The following is a 24,283-nucleotide window of genomic DNA, read 5'->3' as shown; positions in this document are numbered from 1 at the left end:
ATGCTGCGAAATTGTTATTATTATTATTTTTTTATATGATTTGACGGTTTATTAATAGTTTGACAAACTATATAGTTTGTCATTATTATTATTATTATTATTATATGATAATATCTTTGTCGTAAAATCTGTTATATTTCACACATTCGGAAATATTGGAAATCAACATACTTGAATGAAATAAATAATTTGTCAAGTGACACTAATTTTTTTATTTGAAATGGGACAATAGGTATATTATTACGTATTTTAATAGAAGATAATATTCTGAGAATAATGATATCACATTTGCTACTTTTTATTTTGTACTCATAGAAAAAAGTTTATAAATTTTAAAATAAGGTACCATGAATGCGCGTTGAAAGTTTTAATTTTTAATCAAGTAATTAAGGAAAAATAATATTCATTGAATTTTATTACTTGAATCTTTTACATGGTTTTTTATATAAACAAAATGAAAATAATTTTATCACTCTTCCTTATAGGGTTCAATAACAGACAGCAATAATGAGCAAAATTTTATGGATGAAATCGACATTGATCAATGACCAAGAGAGTTCCAACAAATATCATGACTAATAGAGTAGCAAAGAGGAATTTATAAAGTGAATAATGTAAATTTTATATTTATTTTTAACAGTACCAAGATGATATGATGAAAAACAATATTCCTCCATGTCCCCTATATAACGCGAATCGATTCGCTAGATGTACCACCAATTGCGGTAAGGATAAATTCCTTAAAGAAATGTTGGACAATCTTTTCACTAAAGATGAAGAATGTGTTCCTGGTAGAAAGAACATTTGGCCAAAAAAACTTGACATATGCAAGATTATCATTGCTATAGATATTACTAGATTTACTAAAGGATCTGAATTCTATATTACAACAATCAGTTGACTGTTTGTAAAATTTCCAGACTTACTGATTAAAAAAGTCGGACTTCAAGATGGCGATGCGTTTACTTGAAGAAAAAAACTCAAAAAAAATGTAATAATTTTGTCTCAAAAATAAATAAACTTTTATTGCCCAACAGAATAATCCAATAAGAAAAAGTCAAAGAAAAAAAAAGTTTAATGAAGAATAAGGAACGGAAGAACATTAAAACAAGAAATTGAAAAAATAAAAGCTGCACTCAGTTCGTATAAGGCATTTCCAATCGTGAATTTCTAACAAATCACTTTATATAATATTACCGTTATAATTCATAACTATATGCTTGTAATACAACATACATTTGGTTAATAAAACCAGTATTTGATATGAATCCTACATTATTTGCATTGATTTACTAATGGCACTATTGGGAACTGATGGCAATAGTCACACTGATGGACACTTATGACGAAAATACTTGTCATTACTGGAATCAATAAAGTTTTTTTTCTCTAGGAGATACGCGTACAAAACTTACTATTGCAAGAACAGCTATTACGAAATTGGTAACAATTTGGAAAAATTCGAATATAACAATAAACATAAAATTAAGGTTGTTAAGAGCACTAGTTCTTCCCATATAGCAGATAACAGATGAAAATAATAATAATAATAAATATCTTTATTAAGAAAAAAATACAATTTTAAGAGGAAAAGTACATTTCTCAAAAGGCGAAGTTAAGCTGACTTTAAGGCCAGCTACTCATAATTAACCCTAAAATTTCATATAATATAAGAAATTATAGATTAAACAATATTATTACTAATTAACTAGATTAACTAATAAATGTTATTTAATAATGTTTTAATTTTTTAAATTAACAATTAATAAATACGATATAATCTAATAGCATAATATTAACAGGCTACACCTCAACAACGTCTTGCTGAGAACTAAAAAGTATTTCTTTAATTTTTTTGCGAAATGTAAAAAGATTTTTTAAACTCAAATGTTTGATATACTTATTATACAATGATACTATATTAAAGGTAAAACAACCTTGAAAATTTGGCTTGTAATGCTTGTATTGAAAGAGTATTAGATCTAAGGGGTACTATATGAACCTCTTGTCGAAACAATAATTTCATCTTAAATACTGCAGAACAAATGTTTTAAGTAGTTAAATGCAAATATCATCAAAAAGTACTGATACGACAAAGAAACATTGAGCCACTGAAGCTGATTAATGTTGTGAGAAATGTGATCGAATTTTTTTAAGTTGTAAATAAATCTACCGCAATTATTTTGGATTATTTGCAATCGTTGTCTGTATACAAAACTTAAACCTGAATAATATAAAATTAGGCAATAGTATACTTTGGACAAAACATAAGACTCGCACAGCTTTTTCCGATCTTAAAAATATATTTGTTCGCATACAGTACCTTTAGCGATAAGTAGCAGACCTTGAATATGTTGGGAAAATCTTAATTGAGAATCCAAACAAACACCCAAATCTCTGGAAGCCTCAGTGAACTTCAACACTTCACCATTCTTTTCAAAGTTAAGGTATTCCTTTAAAAACTTAGAATGTTGCATAGAGGAGAAAGTTAAAACTTTAGTCTTCCCTGCATTTAAAAATAAGTTGTGTTTTTTGCTGTATACGGTGCTTTTTCTGAGGTCCGAGTTTACATTTGCTTCAATTTCATTATATTCCAATAGATCAAAAATATAAATAAGCTGTGTATCATCGGCATAACTTTGAGTTTGGGAAAATTCAACAACTTTGCTTAAATCAAAAGTATACAACCAAAATAAAATTAGCCCTGTGGCACCCCAGACATAACTTCTGCACAATCTGATTCACCAGCAGGAATTCTAACAAATTGCTTTCTATTACTTAGATAGTTTTCAAAGAATGAAAGAGAACGATCTCCCGATCCAAAAAACTTAAGTTTAGAAATGAGTAAATCATGGTCTACGCAGTCAAATGCTCTAGAAAAAGCAAGCAGTATTAAAATAGTAGCCATTCCTCTATCCAGACCCTTGATTATAAGATTCGTGACATGAAGTAATATTGTGGCTGCTCCATGTCCCGGGCGAAATCCAGACTGATTGCTAGACAATAACCCATTCTCATTTACATGTCCAAAATTTTACTAATCACAGATAATAAACTAATTGGTCTTAAGTATTTTCTAATCAAACAAAGGCTTTTGAGATATGGGCATATTAAGAACATCCTCGAAGAAATGTATAAATACTATAAAAACTTAAAGTAAAAGATAGACTGCTTAAGTAAATACTACAAAGATATTTACAATATTTTGAAGACATTGCCAGAAAAACAGGTGCAATGGAAAAGGTAATAACTGACGGCAGAGTTGAAGGAAACAGATCAAGGGAAAGATTTCCAAGCTATTAGGTGAATCAAAACGAAGCCAATAGCAGGACAGACAAGGATGTAAGGGAATTATAAAAATTTGATAGTGTCACCACATCCCTAAAACGGATTAGAACTGAGGAGAGGACCACACTGTTTCACATTATTATAAACTTATCCCAATTCTTAGCAGTCAAATTTGCAAAATATTATTGTTTAATGTTATCGGGAAATATAAAGTGCTTTGGCCTCGATTAACATTGTAAGCACGACTGTCGTAATTCGCATAATATAAGCCGAATATGCGAACTCTTACAGATGTGGATGATTTCACTTACATATCCGCACTAAGATTTCGTGTACACGTAAATTCGCATTATGTCTTAGTGGTGTCAACAGGTGATATGTTAAAGCAAATTTTTCTTATCATCCAATATAATGTTTGAAGCACCCGTGTATACTTGGTAATTGTGATACTTTTTCTACGCCCATCGTTTGAATCAATGTTAATCTGTTTCTGTTCCAAATACAATAAACATGATTTTTTTTTCAAAACCCACGTACATTTTAATGGCATTTAATCAAATTTTAACGGCTAACGTAGGTTTGCGAGAATACTGCAACAATTTGTTCGAAAGTCGCACTTGTCTCCGTTAAAAGTACAAGACAAGGCAGTAATTTGCGATTTGCGTGTGGGTATTTAGTTTACATTTGATATTATATTCAAGCTTTCCGACCAGTCGCGGTTTTATAATAGGGTCATTATATTATGGTCTCAATGTGGAATTGTTACCGTTTATAACACGAAATATTGGACGATTTTTTTTTACTTTTCTGCTTCCTCTGGTATAGTAGCTTTGGCGGCCATCTTGGTTCGACAGGTACTGTGGGAGGAGGTTGATTTATTATCACATGACCGCACGTTAGTGTATAAATAAACCATCACGTGAAGAGTTGCCTTTGTTTCGTTTCATACAAGGGTTATTCCAAGAGTAATTTAAGAAAGAAGGGTGAATGATTTATTATTAATGTACTTGATAAAAACCGTATTTTTTTAGTTTTCCTCTTGTTTTGAAAATACTATTAATTTAGCAATTTGCCCACATAAAAATAATTCCTTAAAACAAGGATAAAGATTTCATGGTATATTCGATTTTTATTTGATGAAATTGTCATAAGTCACTTTCCTCAAAATAATTTCTTATTTAAATTTTTTTTTTATCAAATTATGAATATATAAAGGTATTAAATTATGAATGCGAGAATATTAGGGTAGAGTGCTCTAAGAGTGCGCGGTCAATAAGAGTACGCACTCGTCGATTTTTGGAGCACGTCGTCGACATCAACAAGGTGTTAGTTCGTACTGATTAAGAGGAGTGTTTGCATGTTTATTGTGCATTTTAAGCAAATAAACAGCGATAATAACGTTATTAGGTAAGTTTAAGGAATTTTATCTATTTTGTTATTATATTTTGACATTTTGGATATTGTGCACAACTGTAGTTTTCAAGAATTTCGCGGTCATATTTTGTCATGCTTACGATAAAGCTTGAAGAATCGTATAAATCATACCGTTGTTTACAATTTCGAACCAAGATGGAGGCAGCACTGGCGCTTTTTAAAACATGCTCGTTTTGTAAGAGTGCGCAATCATTAATATTGTAAGAGTACGCGCGCACTCTTACAAACCAGGTTTTTTTGTTCTAACGGATTAAACGTATTTTTTCTTGTGTTTCAGCATGTCTGGCAGAAAACGAAGTTCTCAACGTGCTTTATGCTCACCGGCGGTTATGGAGGCAGCAAGACAGAGGATTGAAAATGGAGAAAGTACAAGAAGCGTGGCAAAATCCTTAGGAATGGCAGAAAGCACGTTAAGGACAACTGTAGCTACAAAACTGGGAAGATTCGACATTACCTTAACAGCAGAAATGGAAGAAGAGTTGTGTAATTATATTAAAATAATAGACAACATGTTTTACGAGTTAACTTCTAGAGCTCTAAGAAGTCTAGTATTTGAGTTCGCTGAAAAAAACAAATTAAAACATCGTTTTAATATAACTTCAAAAATGGCAGGCAAGGGCTGGCTGCGTGGATTTTATCGGATTTTAAATCGGCACAAAGATGTTACATTAAGGCAACCCACCGCTACAAGCGTCGCCGGGCTGTTGGGTTTAATAAACCACAGTGTGAGCGGTTTTATAAAAACCTCTCGGAGTTAATAAACGAATATAAATTTCCGCCACATGCAATTTACAATATGGACGAATCGGGATTTTCAACTGTCCCAAACAATCCCCCTAAAGTTTTCTCTACAAAAGGAAAAAGGTGTGTCAATAAAATATCAAGCGCAGAACGGGGAACCAATGTTACTGTTGTATGTGCAATGAGTGCTAGTATATAATTTATTCCTCCCGCATTTTTATATCCACGTAAAAGAATATGACAGAACTTTTGGACGAAGCTCCGCCATCTTCAATTGGAATGGTATCTGATAGTAGTTTCATCAATCAGGATTTGTTTGTTGATTATGCCACACATTTTCGAGATCATGCTAAGGAACAACCAGTACTAATGATAATGGCAAACCACACTTCCCATTGTTCTATTGCAGCAGTTGATTTTTTTCGAAAATATAACATTATCGCATTAACACTTCCTCCTCATAGTAGCCACCGTATGCAGCCACTTGACCGATGTTTTTTTAGCCCGTTAAAAAAGTTTTATTCCAACGAGTGTGAAAAATGGTTGACGAACCATCCAGGGCAGGTAATTACGGTCTACCAAATTGCTTCAATATTTAATAATAATAATAATAAGACTTTTATTAATCACCAGATTAAAAAAAAATTACAATTCTGGTATAAACCAAATGCATATCACATATTAAATAGTTCGTTCTTTACAAAGAGCACATTTAATGTGTATTGAAACAATTAAAAAATATCTATAGAACTTAAATTTTATACAAATACAAATAAAATTCCAGAAGGTGACTAATAGGCCATGTTTTCAGACTTCCAGGGAACAACCCCTGCGAGATTCCCTGAATTCTGTTGAGGCCTTATATATATTTAATAATTATAAATTATAAATGACACTTATAAATAATAAACAAAAGCATTTTCCCAGTTAAAGAAAAAAAGAAGAAAGTTAATATAACACGAATAAAAAGCATACTGATGGGATAAGGAGAGAATAGGAAAAGGAACTGGAATTGAACAAGGAAAAGGTTGGCACATATAAATAATTCGATTTTATAATTTAAAAATAAAAATAAAAAACAATTTTTTATTATAAATACTTAAGTGAGTAATTTGTTATTGATTTATTAGAATTAGTTTAGTTTTTATTTTAAAAGTTTTTTCTGACATGGTAAAATCATTTATAGTATAGTGTGCTATTAAGTAAGAAAACGATCTTTTAAAAAAATCTTTAATGTGTGAAGGAATAGTTAATAATTGTTTTCTTCTAATATTCAAGTTGTGCACGTCAGTCCGATATCTAACTTTTCCATGTAAATATGAAGGAATCCTTGACTTAAGAATTTTGAAAAAGAAGCAAATAAGATGCAACACTGTACGATTGTACATATTTAACCACCCCGCAACCTTTAGCTTATGTGAAATATGTTCTCTCCTTCTTATGCCATATACAAACCTAAGACAGGAATTCTGAAGTTTTTATATTCTATATGAGTCAGAAGAATCAAGGCAAGGGCCATAGATGGTGTCACAAAAATTTAATTGGGATAGTACCAATGTTTCACAAAGCATTTTTCTTATAGGCAAATTTAGGTAATCTCTTTGCGAAAAAATCATTTTTAGTGCGGAGTAGCCACTTTTCATTTTAAGAGTAACATGATCCTTAAATCTTAGTTTGTAATCCATTAAAAGTCCAAGATTCTTAGCAGAATTTTTAAAAGTTATGTTGTCATTATTAATGTAAAGTTGCAAGGTATTTAAAATATTTGTTCGTTTATTATCACTACAAAAAAGAATGGCTGTGGACTTAGTGGGATTAACTTTTAAAAGTAACTTTTCCGTTTCTATAAATAAATTGTTAAGGTCTTCATTAATTTTTATATTAGCCTGCCAAACATCAGTATCTTTAAAAGGGAAATAGATCTGGGTGTCGTCCGCGTAGTTATCATGTTTACAATATGTTATCTTCTTTGTTATCTGAGATGTGTAAAGTGTGTAGAGTATTGGCCCAAAATGCTACCCTGCGGAACACCGCTGACTACGTCTAGAAACCCCGATTCATTATCATTCAAAATCACCCGCTGTTTACGATCTGACAAAAAAGAAGATATTAAAGTTACGGCCGACTCACAAAATCCCACATAATGCAAAATTGATAAAAGTATCTGATGATTAACCATATCGAAAGCTTTAGTAAAATCTAGTAAAATTAATACGGTTGCTTGACTATTATCAAGGGCTCTAAATATATCATCAGACACTTGAGCCAACGCGGTGGCACAGCTATACCCTTTACGGAAGCCAGATTGATATTCAGGAATCAAATTATTATTCTTTAAATAGTCCAATATCTGTTGCTCCATAATTTTCTCAATTACTTTAGAAAAAACAGAAAGAACGGAGACTGATCGAAGATTGCCAAATTCAATTGGATTTTTTATTTTTGGTATAGGAATAATATTGGCTTGCTTCCATTTTTTTGGAAAGTAGTTTTCCTCTAAACAAATATTTATTAAATGACATAATGGATTAATAATAGTAGGACAACAAAGTAAGATAAGAGTTATGTTTAAGTTATCGACCCCAAATGCTTTGCTTTTTATAGTTTTTAAAATGTTTACGATTAAGTCTTGAGTTATTAGGTTAAACTTAAATTCATTTGCACCTGCATATTTTAAAGCTGCTATTTTAACGAATGCGGTTGATGGTTTTAAAGTGACAGGGATATGAAGCTGACTTCATGGCCACTTTAGTCACAGAACGAGAAAATTCTGCTACAGCTACAGTAGCTACGCAAGTAGAAGCGCCAAACATTCAGTTAGAAGTCGCTGATAACTCAACGTCTAAAATCAATATTCAACCTCATCAAATCTCTGAATTAGCCTCTGAAAATGCTTCCAAAGTTCTTGACAGTTCAACTGTTGTTCTTGAGAGATACTCCACTACTAAGAAAAATTCACCTGAGCCTACAGAGCTGGTTTCCAACACATCTGCAATCATTTCAACTTTGGAACAAACAGTTGCTGTAGCGCCAGAAACCAAAACATTTGATTTATCGAACACTCCTGGAACATCATCAACTTATATTAAATTAACAACAATTTCTCCATTACCCAAATCAATTACGTTCGTGTCAACAAGTCGCAGAAGCAAAAAGTCGGAAATTATCACCAGCTCCCCATATAAGGACCAACTAATTGAAGAAAAACAGAAAAGAAAAACCGAAACCCATAGTCAAACTAGATATGGGCGATAACCCACCACCACCACAAGAGCTTCCGGAAGAGAGTTTAAAAAGAAAATGTGCTGTGAACCTCAGACAGGCAAAGAAGAAACCGAAAAATGGAAACGCTGTTTTAAAGAAGCCAAAATCACCGCCTCATAAGAAAATGTGGAGCTGTCCAGGGTGCAACGAAACATTTAAAGAACCTGTTACAGAAGACTGGATTGAGTGCATATTGTGTGCTGAATGGTGGCATGAAAAATGCAGTGACCTACTTATACATGTGACCTATGTTCATAAAATTGCGTGCGTACTCTTACAATACTAAATGCGTACTCTTAAAAAGCGGGTTTATAAAAGTGCGCAAAATCACTTTTTTTTAAGTTTCATTTTTTCTGTTGAAGTACTGATGTTTAGTTTGCGAATTATACCTTATTTTATTGTTCAAGTATCAATAGTCATAAATAAAAAAATATATATTTTCAACGCAATTCGTTTGGATTTTTTACCTGATTAAACCCTTAAGTGCGCACTCTTGAAGCACTCTACCCTACTCCAAGTTATAGAATCGTTAAAACAAGATACTAAGGTCTTCTACCTATGCATTGCTGCAGAATTTGTACCTGTTGAGAAAAATGAATGCTCAAAATTAATAAAAGAAAAATAAAATCAAATAAGACTACCATATAATTATACCGCCGATTTTGAAAATAAAATTAGCCTTAAAGATTGTATTTGGAGTGACTTACCAAATTATCATAATATGTATGAGATTATTTACTGTGATATTATGCACAGTTGTCAAAGGAATACATAGATATGATATGTCTCTTATAATAAATAAATTCATAAATAACAAATATTTTAATTTGGAAACATGAAATTTTCGTATAAAGCACTTATTTGTTCCTCAATTTCAGATGTATTATAGGCGATTTTGTACCTTACGAAGAAGATTAAGATTACTGAAATTTTAACTGCAGGATTCATTTAAAATAGTACTTAAAAACATTTAAAATGCCTTATAGAGGGACATCATTTGAAAAAATCTGGAAAAGATCTTAAGCCAAAATATTATTTTTCAACGCACTACCACCCACTTTACTTTCTTGCTCAAGATTCAAAGTTAAACATCAAGAACTAAAAATAAATGCAAAGAATTTTAAGTGCAGAAAAAATTTACCGTTTACTTTGTCGCTAAGGCATGAGCTAAAACAATCTTACAGATTTATATCTGAAAGGGGTATTGGCTATAAAATAGAACATAGAGTCACATGAAAAATTAATTTTAATAAAAATTAGTGCTTTTATGGTAAATTGAAAAATTTTTGATCAGAATAAGAGTATTTTGATGGATTCATCCAATTTTTAAATTTTCACTTAAAATTTTGATACTGCGTCACCCTAATATTACAAGGTTGTATATAACATTTCCAGGGAAATTTGGTTTGTAATATCACAAAGTTCCATGTGGTGAGCCCTACACTATAATTTTGGAAATAAATTTAAAGCTCACATAGAACTCTGATAATATAAGGAAAACCAAAGGTGTATACCTAAAATTATGACAAATGGATATATCATAGTTGTAAGTTACATAGAACCTTAGAACATAAATGTTTAATAAAATAATAAATATTACAGGGTTCTATGTACTAACATAGAACCCTGCAAATGTAGGGTTATGTTGCTTTTATAATTCATTTTAAAACGTTTATCGGAGCAAAGTGTTTGTTGAGAAGTTTATTTAAAAATATGGCATTAAACGAGACTGATATTAGTGGTGGCTACGGTTATGATTCTGACCAAGACAAGGAATATATATTACCTGAAAAATCAAAAAAGAAAAAAGAATGCAGGTAAGATTTTTAAAATTTTTATTTTAGCTATGTAAGCTTAGGTTTTTGAATTTTTAATCTACTTTTTTTACTTTTTCACTTTTTATTGATTTTTAGAATTAAAATTCGTGGTCGTTATATTAACATTCCAACCCGATCCAGTAGCAGTGAAAGCGAATGTGAAGAGTCAGACTTAGAAAGCCATTTAACTAGGTATATAAGTTATCATATTACTTTTTGGTTCTTAACATATTGTTATGTTATATGTATATTAATTTAACCATTTTAAATTTCCTGTATAGTCAAGGAAAACGCAATAATGTAGATTTATGTTTTGTTTTTGAAACAATCCTGGCTGCTCTACTAGCTCATATAAGGCTTCTAATTCTGCAATGCAATTTAAAGTAAACAGCAAATTTGAAATTGAAAAATCTTCTCATCCGTCTTCTGTTCAGCTGCAAACAAATTTTAATAGGTAAAAAATTGTTATTGTTTTATTTGGTTTTTAAAACAATTTTTTTACAATATATTAGCAAATTTTAAATTATTTCCAACAGTTTTAAATTCTTGTTTTAGAAATGTAATTGTTCTACTACGTTAACGCTAAACACCTCAAAACAAAAAGTGCCCTCAGTAGAAGATGATAATATTGAAGACCCTGAAACAGAATATTATAATTCTCATAACGCAGCAACCTCACATGATACTACGGATTCTAAAGAAGATAATTTGATAAATGAGATAAAAAAAAGTTAACACGCAAAAGACAAAAAAATACATCCGAATGGGCATGCAATATAAGAAAAACTAAATTTGATCGGGGCCTTGAGTATATTTCTTCGCGAAAAAAGGTCGTTCCCGCCGGGGAGATTAAAAACAAAAAAGATTGTTTACAAAAATGCTTATTTAAATGCTCTCGAATAATAAGCGATGAACAACGAAAGGAGATTTTTAAAAATTATCTACTTTCATCTGTTGAAAAAAAGAACTATATTTTAAACACTACTAAAATTGATAGTCCCTGGCGGAGAAGGAAAGGAAAAAAGCCTGATAATTCAAGAAAAAAGAGAACCTTTAGATATTATTTTGAGTTAAATGGTCAACCAATTCAAGTTTGCAAAGACTTTTATACAGGAACTTTATGTATAAGTCAGAAACCAATTTATACAGCTCACAAAAATAAAACGGTGACTAAAAGTATACAGGGAAAACATCAGAAAAGGGTAACGTCACATGAAAGCTATAGATTTTATTAAAGAGCACATACACCTGGTTCCTCGTGTGGAATCACATTATTGTCGCAAGAACAGTAACAAAGAATATGTCGAAAGTGTATTAAGCATTAAAAAATTATATGAACTTTATGTGGATTTGGCAACAGAACGCGAAAAAGCTCCAGTTTCATTTTCTGTTTATAGGAAAACATTCTGCAATAATTTTAACATTGCTTTTCATAAGCCACGCAAAGACAGATGTGATACGTGCAAGGAAATAAAACTAAAAAAAATAGAAAATAAGATGGATGACAGTTTGGAAAAAAATATGCTGATCATTTAAATGAAAAAGAGTACATGAGAAACGAAAAACAAAAAGACAAGGATAGTGAAATCCCAATACTGTGCTTTGATCTAGAAAACGTTTTAACATGCCCAAAAGCTGACATAAAAAACTTTTTTTATAAAAGTAAATGTTTACAATATGACTGGACACCTCTCCATAGGCAAAAAAGTATACTGTGCTGTGTGGAGTGAAGCTTTACATGGAAGAAAAGGAAATGACATTGCAAGTGTGGTTTACAAAATACTTGATAAAGTTATGCAGGACAATCCAGAATTTACAGAAATTATTTTGTGGAGCGACAGCTGCGTTCCGCAAAATAGAAATAATCTCATGAGTTATGGCCTTAGTCACCTAATTCAAAAACACAACAACCTATCAAAAATCACAATGAAATTTTCTGTTCCTGGTCATGCTTGTATCCAAGAAGTAATGCAATCCACAGTTCAATCGAAAGGTCATTAAATAAGGTAGAATACTATTCTCCTTTATCTCTTTTACGATACCTTTTAAAAGTAAATCTCCATAATCCATAAACAATTATCCAAATGAAACAAGAAGATTTTATAGACTTTCAGTCTTTTTCAACTACAATGCTGTGCCATTTTCAAAAGTAGTTTCTTTGCAGTTTTCTAGATCGTTTTTCGAACTCAAGTATAAAGATACCTTTAACCCCACAGAAAAATTTAAATTGAATTCAGTTTTGAATTGAATTCAATTTTAAATTCAGCTGAAACAGTACAACTAATTGTTCCACTGGAATTAAAAAGATGCGATAAAGCTATTCCCCTTGCATCAAGTAAAGTGGAGGCAATAAAGTCTATGTATAAATAGATTCCCGAGATGGACATTCAATACTATGAAAGTATTTTTAGCCGTAAATAAAAGTTATATGCTTTGCTGTGTATGTTAAATTAAATACTAGTTTTGTGTTACAAAATTCTATGTTACATTTGGAAAAAAGAAAATTTATTTTTGATATAACGGAATCCTATGTTTTTTTTTCAATAAATTATTTTTTGAAGAAAATGTTTTTTTTTTGGAATTTTATATCAAAATAATTTATTTTTACTGTCCATTTAATTTTCTTGTTTAATAAAAAAGAAAAGTACTTAATCGTTTGCGTTTTAGGTAAGTCCATTTTTTTTAAATCGATTTTTCCTAAATTATCATACTTGTTACATACAACCTTGTGATATTAGGGTGACGAATGGTCGAAAAAACTAAAGAAGAAAAAGTATATTCCAGTGAATCATTTAGCGGAAAAATTCCTAATATAATTTACATTGCTACAATACCTTAAATAAAAAACAGTAGACAAGTTTTTTTTCTATAAAGATTTTTGTATTCTATACCCAATTATCTTAAGATATTGAAATTTATCAGCCAATAAGGACCAAACAGGGACTTTTGTTTTGAATTCGCGTATTTTTGAGAAAAACCAAAAAAAGAATTACTTAAAAAATAAACGTAAAATATTTTAAAAAGAACACTCTCATATGCATTGCATTTTTTCTATTATAACCATTGTTCAAAAAATTAAATAATTCTAGGAAATAAATTTTTATGAAGGGATAATTAAAAAAATATTCCCTGTTCGCTTTTTGTTGGTTTTATTACTAATACCTGTCTAATGTGTATGAATATTACAAAAATATTTTAAAGAAATTTAGAATTCGAGGATTATATTGCTCTGCTAAGGCAAGTTGTCCTAACTGCAAAAATTGTTTTTTAAGGTTAAGACGGTTTTGCATGTAAATGGCGATAATCTTTCGGCCTACTAAACGAGAAAGTCCTATGTGTATTTGAAATAACCGAAATAGTACTATTCATTTTGACCTAGCTGCAAAAACTGCAAGGATTCCCCAAACGAATTGTCTTAAATAGTATTTAGAAAAAGTTTATGATTTTACCCACTTTAGAGAAAAACTCAGTTCAAAATGCCAATTCAAGGAAAGTTAATGTCTTGGAAATGACTGCAAATATTTTTTTTTACTTTTACTGATTATACTTCAAAGCAGAAGCTACAGAAACTTAATGACCACGTTTATTTAAAAAATATAATTCAAATAAATTTTGAAAGAGGTTGTAAATTTTTATATTATAAAGAAAAATTTTCTAATGAACTTAAGCACATATTTTTGGTTAAGTTTTGCAAATATGATCTAACCACGCCAAGACAAAGAAATGCTCTTAAGGGAATTAATTTAATTAAAAAACAATTTAATCAGTAAATTAAAGGATCATATACCATCAAACAGGCTTTTATTTTGGGAAAATCTACCGATTTCAATAATTGATGATTCTGGTGACATGAACTGAAAATGAATAGTTTTAAAAATTATAAGGTGTTTGATGCATCATTTGGCAAATTTAATTGGCTGAAAGAAGAGTTAAAAAATGTCTTCTTCTTTCAGCCAATTCAATTTAGCAAATAATGAACCCAACACCCTGTATATGTACCTTGTCATCTATTTTTGTGTAAGTTGTTTTAGGCTCTAGAGTTGCTATTATTTGTTTTCCACTTGTGATATTTCAGCTTAGGATTTTGTATTCTTCTGTTGTTTAAATTGTCCTAACTACAAATATGTTGGAGAATAAAGACAGTTAATAAACCTAACCCTAAATTGACGTCTACTGCTATTTTTTTTACCATATATTTCAGAAAAAAAAAATCAAATTAAATAAGTAAAAAAAGTGCATACAAATACATTAAAATGGGAGATTTCTCAAAACTACTATTTAGCAGTTAGGACAACTTGCCTAAGCAGGGCAGTATAGATAGAAGTTTGATTATGCAATGAAGTCATTAACAACAATTAAGACCTGCTAACAATGGAGTTGGTAGACACCTGTCTCAATTATTGTTGACGTCTCCGATATTTCATACAAATTATAAAATTCATGAAACCAAGAACTCTAAATCCACTCTAAATCAAGCGCAACATGCTGTTAGAACATTTAAATACATTCTTACTTTTAAACCTAAATAATAATTAATCCCAGAACATAGAAGTAATTTATATTGAGCCTTTTGCGAAATAATGTTAAATACTAAAATCTTTAGTATAATATAATAATAGCATATTGTAGGTACCTACGTAATATTTTATGTTACTATGTAAGTTTAGAATGGCTTTAATAATTTTTTATATATTGTGGCATCTTTTTGACACTCTCTGGTATATCAGCTTGGCCATCTTGAATATTAAGTCAAGCGCAGTGGCTGCGCAGAACCATCACGTGACAGGCCCTTTATTTATGCATAAACGATCACGTGACATATGAAATTCGAAATGACGAGTAGGCTTTGTTTGTCTTTATACAAGGGTTATTTTAAAAGTAATTTTAAGGATCAAGGGAAATTTTCATGGTTATTATCTCTTTTTTCTTACATCTTTGGTCAGTTTGGTGAAATAATTTATAAAAGTAATTTCTGGAAAATTACGTTACTACTCAGATCCAAAAAAAAAAATAGAGAGACGACTCAAATACACCAATAAATAGCAAATTTTTAACTTCCTTTCTATTTAAAATTTAGCGTCGACCCGCTATTTTAAAAGTTCAACTTTTTGATTATTATAAAACATCTGCTATTCTATATTAAGAGGATATACGGAAAAAAACCGAATTGTCAAATTTAAAAGTGTGACGTTTTGCGTCCAAGGCCTGCATCATCAACCTTCTCTTTATTTCCGATTTCCGGGCTTTTCCGTGACGTGTCGTACCTTTTAGATTTGTAATAATAAGTCTGCCTCTGTTCGATACATCATAAGAAACTAGTTGTCTCTGAAGGAATAAGACGGAAAGCTCCGCAAATTTACCAAAGTTAGATTTAAAAAAAAACGTGCCCAGTAAACGCAATCAATTGATTTAAATAAAACACATCAACAAGCGAGTATTGCCCTAACTTTACACAAATTTTTCTTATATTCTACTGCTACTAAGTAAGACCTTTACATCATAGAAACTCAAACCTTAAATAATAATAGTACTGGATGACCCCATACCTAAATCCAGTTCCTAACACTCCCCCAAAAACAACTGTTCAGCAGCTTCGTCAAGACCCGAAACACTCCTCACACAAAACACCCTCATGCACCACCGTAAGAAACCGTTGTTTATTTTTGAAAAACTGTGCTCCCCCCCGAGATAACCGGTTTGTAGTAGTACCGCGAGGCGTACCTACCACTGACCGCAGGTTTCACTTTTGCGAGTGCTATTGTGTCGTTTTGTTGTCTTGAGAATCGACGAACGATCTCGAGGACCTCTTGGTGAACGGCGACGACGACGACGACGACGGTTCGTTGTCGCGGTACCACTTTAAATACGACGTTGCCGATTATCCGTTCTTTAATTTTATTTACCTGAGATGTCCCGGAACAGTTTGATTTAGTAGTACGAAAAAAGTTAGGTCATTAGTTAAACTATACTTATTTAATTCCAATCAAAGATGCTTTGTTGTCACATATAAAATGTTGTTGACAAAGCTGACTTAAATACAGTGCATCCCAAAAGTTATGTCTAAAATCATTTAAAATTCAGGGGTGTATTCGAATTTTAAATGTATTATATTTTAAGTTGCGCATTTTTGTACGTGAAGTTTGTATATACAGGGTTGCTCAAAAATAAATTACGACCATCAACTTTATTTTTTCAAATAAAAGCACCTTTTTTTTATTTCATCTTTGAATTTCGCGTGGAATTCTACGTATGTTTCATGCATAATGTCCTATACCTAAAGTCAACAGTTATCGAAAAAAAGACAATTCATGTAACAAATAAAAAAAGAACAAAAATTAGCTTAAATGTTCAAAATGGTTGCCATTCACGGCTTGACAATATCCAAGGCGATCAATAAAGTCTCGTTGCACATTTTCAATCATTTCCGGAGTTATGGCGCGCACTTCTCTGCGAATTCTCTCTTTCAAATCGTCTAGATTATTTGGCCTATTAACAAATACCTTCGACTTGAGGAATCCCCAAAAAAAAAAGTCCATTGGTGTTAGGTCAGGCGACCTAGAAGGCCATTTGATGGGTCCTCTCCTTCCTATCCACCGATTGGGAAAGGTTTCATCCAAAAATGTACGCACAGTGGCAGCATAGTGCGGAGGAGCGCCATCTTGCTGGAAAATTAGTTCTTCGTCAGGATAGTCTGGGTCCAATGGATTTGGAAATAAAGCTGGTAGTGCTAGAACTAATTCAAATTGGAGAAAATCGAGATACACTTGTCCCGTTAAAGTCTGTTCAAAGAAAAAGGGACCTATTACTCTTCCGCGCACTATTCCACACTACACATTTAGTTTTTGAGGGTACTGGGTGTTTACCTCCATCATCAAAGCCTTCAGTTTAGATTGCAACTCATCAATGTATTTTTCCAACTCTGCCATTGTTGAATCCTCGTCAGCTAAGATTTTTCATTCAACAATAAAAATATGTGAAATGATAATTAAAAAAAAAAGTGAATAGGTTAAGAGCTAATAAAAGGCAAAAAAACAAGAAATTACGCAGGAACAGAAAATTGTCCAAAAGGCACTAGAATTCATTAAACTTCGTCTTTGACTTGCCCTGGTATCTGTCATCTTAAATTGTCATGTCAAACACTATGAGAGTGGCTTGTATTTAATAGAACCACCACGTGACCGTTTATTTATTAACACGTAACCGGTCACGTCACACTCGTAATTGAAAATAAAGAGTTGGTTTTGCGTGCATTGATACAAGGGTCATTACAAAAGTAGTTTAAGAATGTGTTAAGTTAAATTATTAATATTTCTTCCAGAGAGTCGAAAGAACCTTTTGGCCACCCTGTAATATTCAAATAATAGTTTAAAAGATAAAATGATCCAAATCACTTGCCTTATTTTTTTTAAAATAGGCGTGCCTTATTGACAAGTTAGGTAAAAGTTATACAGATCTTTTTGATTATCCCTGGCATATGATATGCCTGTTGGCGGCCATCTTTATTTGCCACGTCAAACACTATGGGAGTGGCTTGCATCTAATAGAAGGACCACGTGACTATTTGTTTATTAATACGTAACCGGTCATGTGGGGATTACATGGTGAAATGAAGTTACTAACTACTAACTTACATTACATAGATGAAAATGAAGAAATATAAAATCCTGATGCATTTTTTCAAAGAGACCGCACAAAATGTAAACAAACAAACAAAAATCAATGTCACGGTCTCAAATTTTATTGGCTACACGTGTTTCGCCCTGTATAAGCAGGGCATCATCAGGCCTTAGGACCTACACATACACTATAAAACAAAATAGTTTAAACAAAATTAAAGATCTGTATATCTTTAAACTAACTTGTCAATAAGGCACAACTATTTGAAAAATCACGCCAAAAGTAATTTTAAAAGTATGTTGATAAATTATTTTATACTAATAAAAATTAAATTATTGATATTTCTTCCAGGCAGTCGGAAGAACCCATCGGCCACTATGTCATGGTTAATTAGTTCTTTAAAAAGTGGCAAATAAATAATAACTTTTTGATAATTCTTGGTATATGCCTGTAACCTTGGTATTGCCACGTCAAACCCTGTGGGAGTGATTCACGTGACCGTTTATTTATTAACACGTAACAGGTCACGTGACACGTGTAATTGAAAGTGAAGAGTTGACTTTGCTTTTTTTATTACAACCGTTATTTCAACGGTAATATGAATTATCTTCTACCAATAAAAACTAAATAATTAATATTTAAATATTTCAGGCAGCCGAGTCCTATGATCAACTTTAAAAAATAAACAAAATAGTCAATCAACCGTAACAGTTGATTACATGGTCAAAATGGACAAAAAAATGCCGTGGGGCGTTTTTTCTTTTAAATATCATGTGTGGTATTTTTTTCACAACTTGGCAACCGCGCGCCATACCTTAAGGTGTGCGTAGGTGAGCGCAAGCGTGCGCCGGTCACCGGCAGGTACAGTTAACCGAGACAGGTTTACCATCGCCCGTCCTACCAAGAAGAAACAGATGATGGGTGAATAATTGACTTTTGCACTTAGTGCAATTAGTCATTTTACATAGGAAATAGGGTCAACTCATGATGGGCCCGGACGTTCACGTCTTTGACCATTACGAACACTCCTCAAGTATTCCTAAAGCGCATAATACCGGAGATAACAGTACTAATAGATAAGGAAGTCTCCATAATGTATGTCATTTCCGCTTATGTATAGTACCACTTGAATGTCTAGAAAGTGGCGTTATGTAAGATTTTTTTCAGTAAATGGTACTTACATGACTCTGAGCTGTTGCTGTCTGCGTAGCTGTTCGTCTTTGGTCAGCACCCCCAGAATTATTTCCCGTTCCTTGTCTGTTAAGTAAGTAGCTTCTTTTGTTGCTGCCAGCAACACCTCGTTCGATGAAGACTGGGGTAGGTTGCTAGTGTCTTCCTTACATGACATGTCAGTCAGCTATAGAAATGAGAGTAGAAATTATGATTTTCATTTAAAATTTTTCAGGTAGTTAAAAGAGTTTCATTCTAGAGATTAAATTCAATTGCCTGCAACAGCATTTCTAGGTAGTTTAATTGCCTCTAAGGCGTAAAAGGCAAAAAAGTGCTTATAATAAATGTGCGTTTTCAACTTCCTGAAAAAAAAAACTTAAAAAAAGAGTTTTTTTCCAGCTAGTTAATATTTATTTTAATAACTCTAAGAATTTTTCAGGCAATTGCGTATTTTTTTCCAGGCATTAAAACCGCCTTTTTCTTATTACAGTGGTTAGAATTCTGCCGTTTTTTTTCAGGTACTTATGTTACTTTCTCTTTATTTTTTATTTATTGCATGATCTACTTGTATAAAATAATTAACGTGGTTTTTTAGTTAACGATGTTAGCAAAAGTGCCTTTTAGCACCCCAGCATCCCAGACGGCATCTTACCTTTTGTATATCTGATGTAGCCCAAAACAACCATCAGTTGGGATCACTACTATTTAATATATGTAGGATTTACAATACTATTCAATATAGTGTAGATATTCATAACATTAGTTATAAAAACTTTGTTAGACCTATAAAAATCCATTTTTTTGCTGTTCTCTGTACTTTGTAATAGGATTTATTCATTTTATAGTAAATCTGTTAAGTACAATCAATAAACAGTCTTTCCATTAGATCAGTTTCTTCATCCCTTCCTCTTCTTCTTCTCTTTCTTTTTGTCTGTCTTCTATTCTAATTTTTTTTCTTTAGGGACTCGTCTTCCGCTTCTGCTTCAAGAAGGAATTTTTATTTTATTTTTCCTTTAACTTTATTGTTATATTTATTTTCTTCTTCTGTTCAGGGCTTTATTTTATTTATATTTTTTTATAGATATCTTTTTTAGATAGCATAAAAAAATCACTTTTTCGTTTTGGATTTTTTTATGGAAAGTGGAGAGTATCTAAAATAAATCTTGATGATCTTGAAAAAATCATTTTTCCAGGCAGTCAAAAAAGTGTCTTTCAAGGCACAGCCTAGAACTGATTTTTTTCTCAATAATCAGGCTTATTTCAACTACATAGATATACACTTCAAGGCATAAAACTGTTATAACAATTTTTGATCAAGGACTGTTGTAGTTTGCTTAACTACTACAGGCCACGCCCATTTTTTTGTCAAGAAAAAGGAGGAAGGAAAAGGAGAAAAGAGAGACAGGAAAAAGGCTATCAACGGGTTCCAGACTAAGTAAATTTTGCTAAGACTCTTCTTAGTCCGCTGTTTTTTATGACGTTGAAATGAATTTTATGACTTTAAAATGGTGTATGGACGCCATCTTGGAAAAGAATGCTTGTTGCTACAGGACTCATTTTAAAAGGTTAAGAAATATTTCATATAGAAATTATTCGATTATTAGTAGTATTAGTTCAGTTTCTAAGCCCATGAAACCAAATTAACGCAATCACTATCTTCCATGGGCTTGGAAATTTGCAATGAGCAAATCATGGCCAATTCCAGTGGTGGCCCCTCAGTTTTTTTTAAATTGTAATTGGTCGTTATAGAAACTATAGGGCCCACTTAAAATTCCTTTCAAAAGAACAAACCGCTGTATTCACACACCTAATGACTCCTTTGACCTCCCTAGCAAACAATCTACGAGCCGCCACTGGAAAATTCAATGTCAAACCATAAAATAGGAGGGGAGTTTTAGCAAGAGTATTTTCATATAAAACTTTTGGAGGCACCCAGTATAAGAAAAAAAAAACAGAATGGTACCCATGCAGATTGTACAAAAAAATAAGTCATATTTTGTGGTCCTACCTGATCCCTTCAACCCTCTTCAGTTAACCGAAAAAACAAAAATTAAAAAAAAAAAAAGACACAAAAACCACTAAAACAAAAAAAAAACTGAAAAAATCCACATGGGACACGTGTTGCTCTCTCCCCGCTGCTGTTTACTATCGCCACAGAGTCCCGGATTCCCGAAGAGTCCCCCCCTCTATAAACGACAACATCGTCGTTTGTTTCGCGATCCCCACCGATCCAGACAGACTGACTGACTTCGCATGCCAGGCCGGAGTTTTACGCAACATCCAGGTGATGGTCAAGTCACATCCTCCCCCCCACCCCATATACTCACCCTATCCCGGTTTTGTGTCGGTTGCCTGTTGCTTCTCTGGATGCGAACGAAGGGATGGCATTTAATATCATCAGGCTCGCGTGCGTCACTGAAGGATAATTAGGCATAGGCGTAGTGGATTGGTAGAATGTAGATCTCTCGTTAAGAGTCTACGAGAACAAGTACTTAGATACAAACTAGATATTGGTGCATTTTTTGAATTATATAGGTCTACAAGTGTCTTGAGTTTAGTGCCTCGGGATACCACATCATATTTAATAGTTTTTTTTTATAAGATGGCCTCCGTCCACCATTTTGAAATTGAGAGCAATCATTTTGATGTCAAGAAACTTAGCAATTATATTTTTTATGTAACATCATGATTATAAAGATTATGAAGATTATAATAAACGGATTTGAAATGTTAATTACTTACTTTTCTTGTGGCGGAACAAAATATAAATTTCACCCTATACATCTGTCAACACTGAACCTAATCTAACCTAGAAATAACACTAGATTATGATTGGTTATAGGATGACGTATATAATGCGGAAAAATCATTTTATTCATTCAATAGCTTAAAAAATTAATCAAATCCAGTTCGAAACTTGCATACAGGAAGTACCTACATTTGACGTTAAAACAAAAGTGAGGTTAAGTTTAGTTGTATTATGTGGCCATAGCGGGCGCCACGATCCAATTTTGATTTTGAATTAATATTTAGTTATTAATTAAAACTTAGGCAAGGAAAGTGATGTTTATTATTTGCTTTTATCATTTTATATAATCACAGAAAAACACATAACTTGATATGTCACCAAAAAATGGCGGTTCACCTTATTTTGATCACTCCCTCCCTCTCTCTCTCTCTCACTCTTTTATTGTCTGATGAGAAATAGGGTCAACATTAACGCTTCAATGAAATAATAGGGATGGATGGGCGATTGTTATTGGTTTCTTAAGTCAAGGATTTATCGATATTTTGAAGTTGACTCGTTTTAGTCGTTCAAAAGTTTGGTTAGAACATAGAAAATTCGACCATGCGCCTCCCTTCTAAATACAGTAAAACTATATAATTATACATATATCGTAATTTTAATGGAGGCAATAACAAAAAATATTTAGCAAGCCTTTAAAGCGTCTCTACCTCCAAGATTCATGAAAAATTTAGTTTAATTTTTTAGTGTTAAAATTGCAACACTGTTTTACTCTTAGACAACCTTGCATAGCATAGACGTATATCCAATCAGTAAAGTACAAAAGTATATGACCAATCACAGGCCAGACAGCGGCGGCCATATTGCTATTACATAAGGATTTTCCATAAGAACGAAAACGGTCACGTGACTTGTGACAGTTAAAATCTGTAGTGATTGATGAAGAATCAAAAACAAAAACTCCTGAGGTTATAATATTAACATTTTTTAAAATGGCGGGATAACACCTCAAAAATCGTAGTTTCTGATTGGTCAAATTCCCTATGTTATATGTAACTTCTGTGTTTTTCCATTATAACCTTATGTTACCTACGTTATAGTCTTGTGCGTCTTTACTATACATTCTGCAAGTTTGTTTGGGATGGGCTTATGATTTAGAAGTTCCTCCTTTACTATGAACCTAACCCTATTTTATTATTAAAGGCTTTTGTTTAGAAAAAAATATGGTTATGTTTACAAGTTAACATCGACTTATCCTGTATAACCAGAAGTGTTTTGCAGTAAAGCCCCATAAATTCCCTCGTTGGCAGCATAAAATTCTTATCAAAACTAGGTCATAAATCTACTTATAGTTTAGTGTATCGGCCTACGAGTATCCTAACTTGGGTACGTTGGGTTACCACACCATATTTAATAGTTTTTAACAAAATGGCGTCCGCCCGCCATATTGAAATTGAGACCTGTGATTTTTATGTCAAGAAAGTCTGCAATAATATTTTTTATGGATCATCATGATTAATAAACGGATATTATTATATGAAATTGTAATTACTTGGTGATGATGTATATAAAATGGTAATTACTACTTTCTTGTGGCAGAGCAAAGTATAAAATTATACATATATCAGCACTGAACATAACCTAAAAATAATACTGTTATGGTGGGTTGAGCTATGCTTGGAGAGGCCTTGAATGTAGTTCTCTCTTTAGGGGGTGGAAAACAACTAACTAGATATTGGTGCATTTTTTTGAAGTGTATGAGTCTACAAGTGTATTAAGTTGAGTACCTTGGACTACAACACCATATTTAATAGTTTTTTACAAGATGAGCGCCGTCCGCCATTTTGAAATTGACAGCTGTCATTTTTATGTCGAAAAACGGATATGAAATCGTGATAATTACTTACTTTCTTGTGGCGGAGCAAAATATAAATTTCACCGTATTTATATGTCAACCCTGAACCTAACCTAATCTAAGAATAACACTAGGTTATAGTTAGTTGAATTCCTAAAGCCGAGTTTACATTGGTATAGTAAACGGGTTAGTTACTTGTACCAGTAGCTTGTAAGACAACAACTAACCCAATGTCAACCTATCAGGCAAGTACTTGTACAAGTACTTGTGCAAGTAGCCAGGACAGGCAAGTGAATAGCGAGCCCATCTATTTACTTGCTTACTAGCCTTCCCCTTCCACCAGATTTTGCA

The 24,283-nt window shown here is 32.2% G+C and overlaps 1 protein-coding gene and 1 long non-coding RNA gene across 3 annotated transcripts in view; one reads left to right on the top strand and one right to left on the bottom strand.

Annotated features, from left to right (window-relative positions):
* LOC126736703 (uncharacterized) overlaps positions 1-21,568 on the bottom strand; it is a 114,190-nt gene extending 92,622 nt beyond the window's left edge. Inside the window, exons 1-2 of one of the 2 annotated variants that reach the window (XM_050441201.1) lie at positions 21,340-21,568; positions 19,343-19,518 (exon numbers count right to left, since the gene is read on the bottom strand). In XM_050441201.1, coding sequence (XP_050297158.1) covers positions 19,343-19,509 — 167 coding nt within the window. In that variant the 5' untranslated portion in view covers positions 19,510-19,518; positions 21,340-21,568. Of the gene's footprint in view, positions 1-16,090; positions 16,359-19,342; positions 19,519-21,339 lie in introns of those variants that run through there. The other variant, XM_050441204.1, reaches the window with a different exon arrangement.
* On the top strand, positions 4,519-9,171 carry LOC126736707 (uncharacterized). Its single transcript, XR_007660743.1, has 2 exons — positions 4,519-4,695; positions 5,000-9,171. It is a non-coding gene; the product is annotated as an uncharacterized LOC126736707 (long non-coding RNA).
* Positions 21,569-24,283: the final 2,715 nt, after the last annotated feature.

Source organism: Anthonomus grandis, chromosome 5, assembly GCF_022605725.1.
Source record: "Anthonomus grandis grandis chromosome 5, icAntGran1.3, whole genome shotgun sequence".
NCBI lineage: Eukaryota > Metazoa > Arthropoda > Insecta > Coleoptera > Curculionidae > Anthonomus > Anthonomus grandis.
This window is presented reverse-complemented; position numbering and strand designations above follow the sequence as displayed.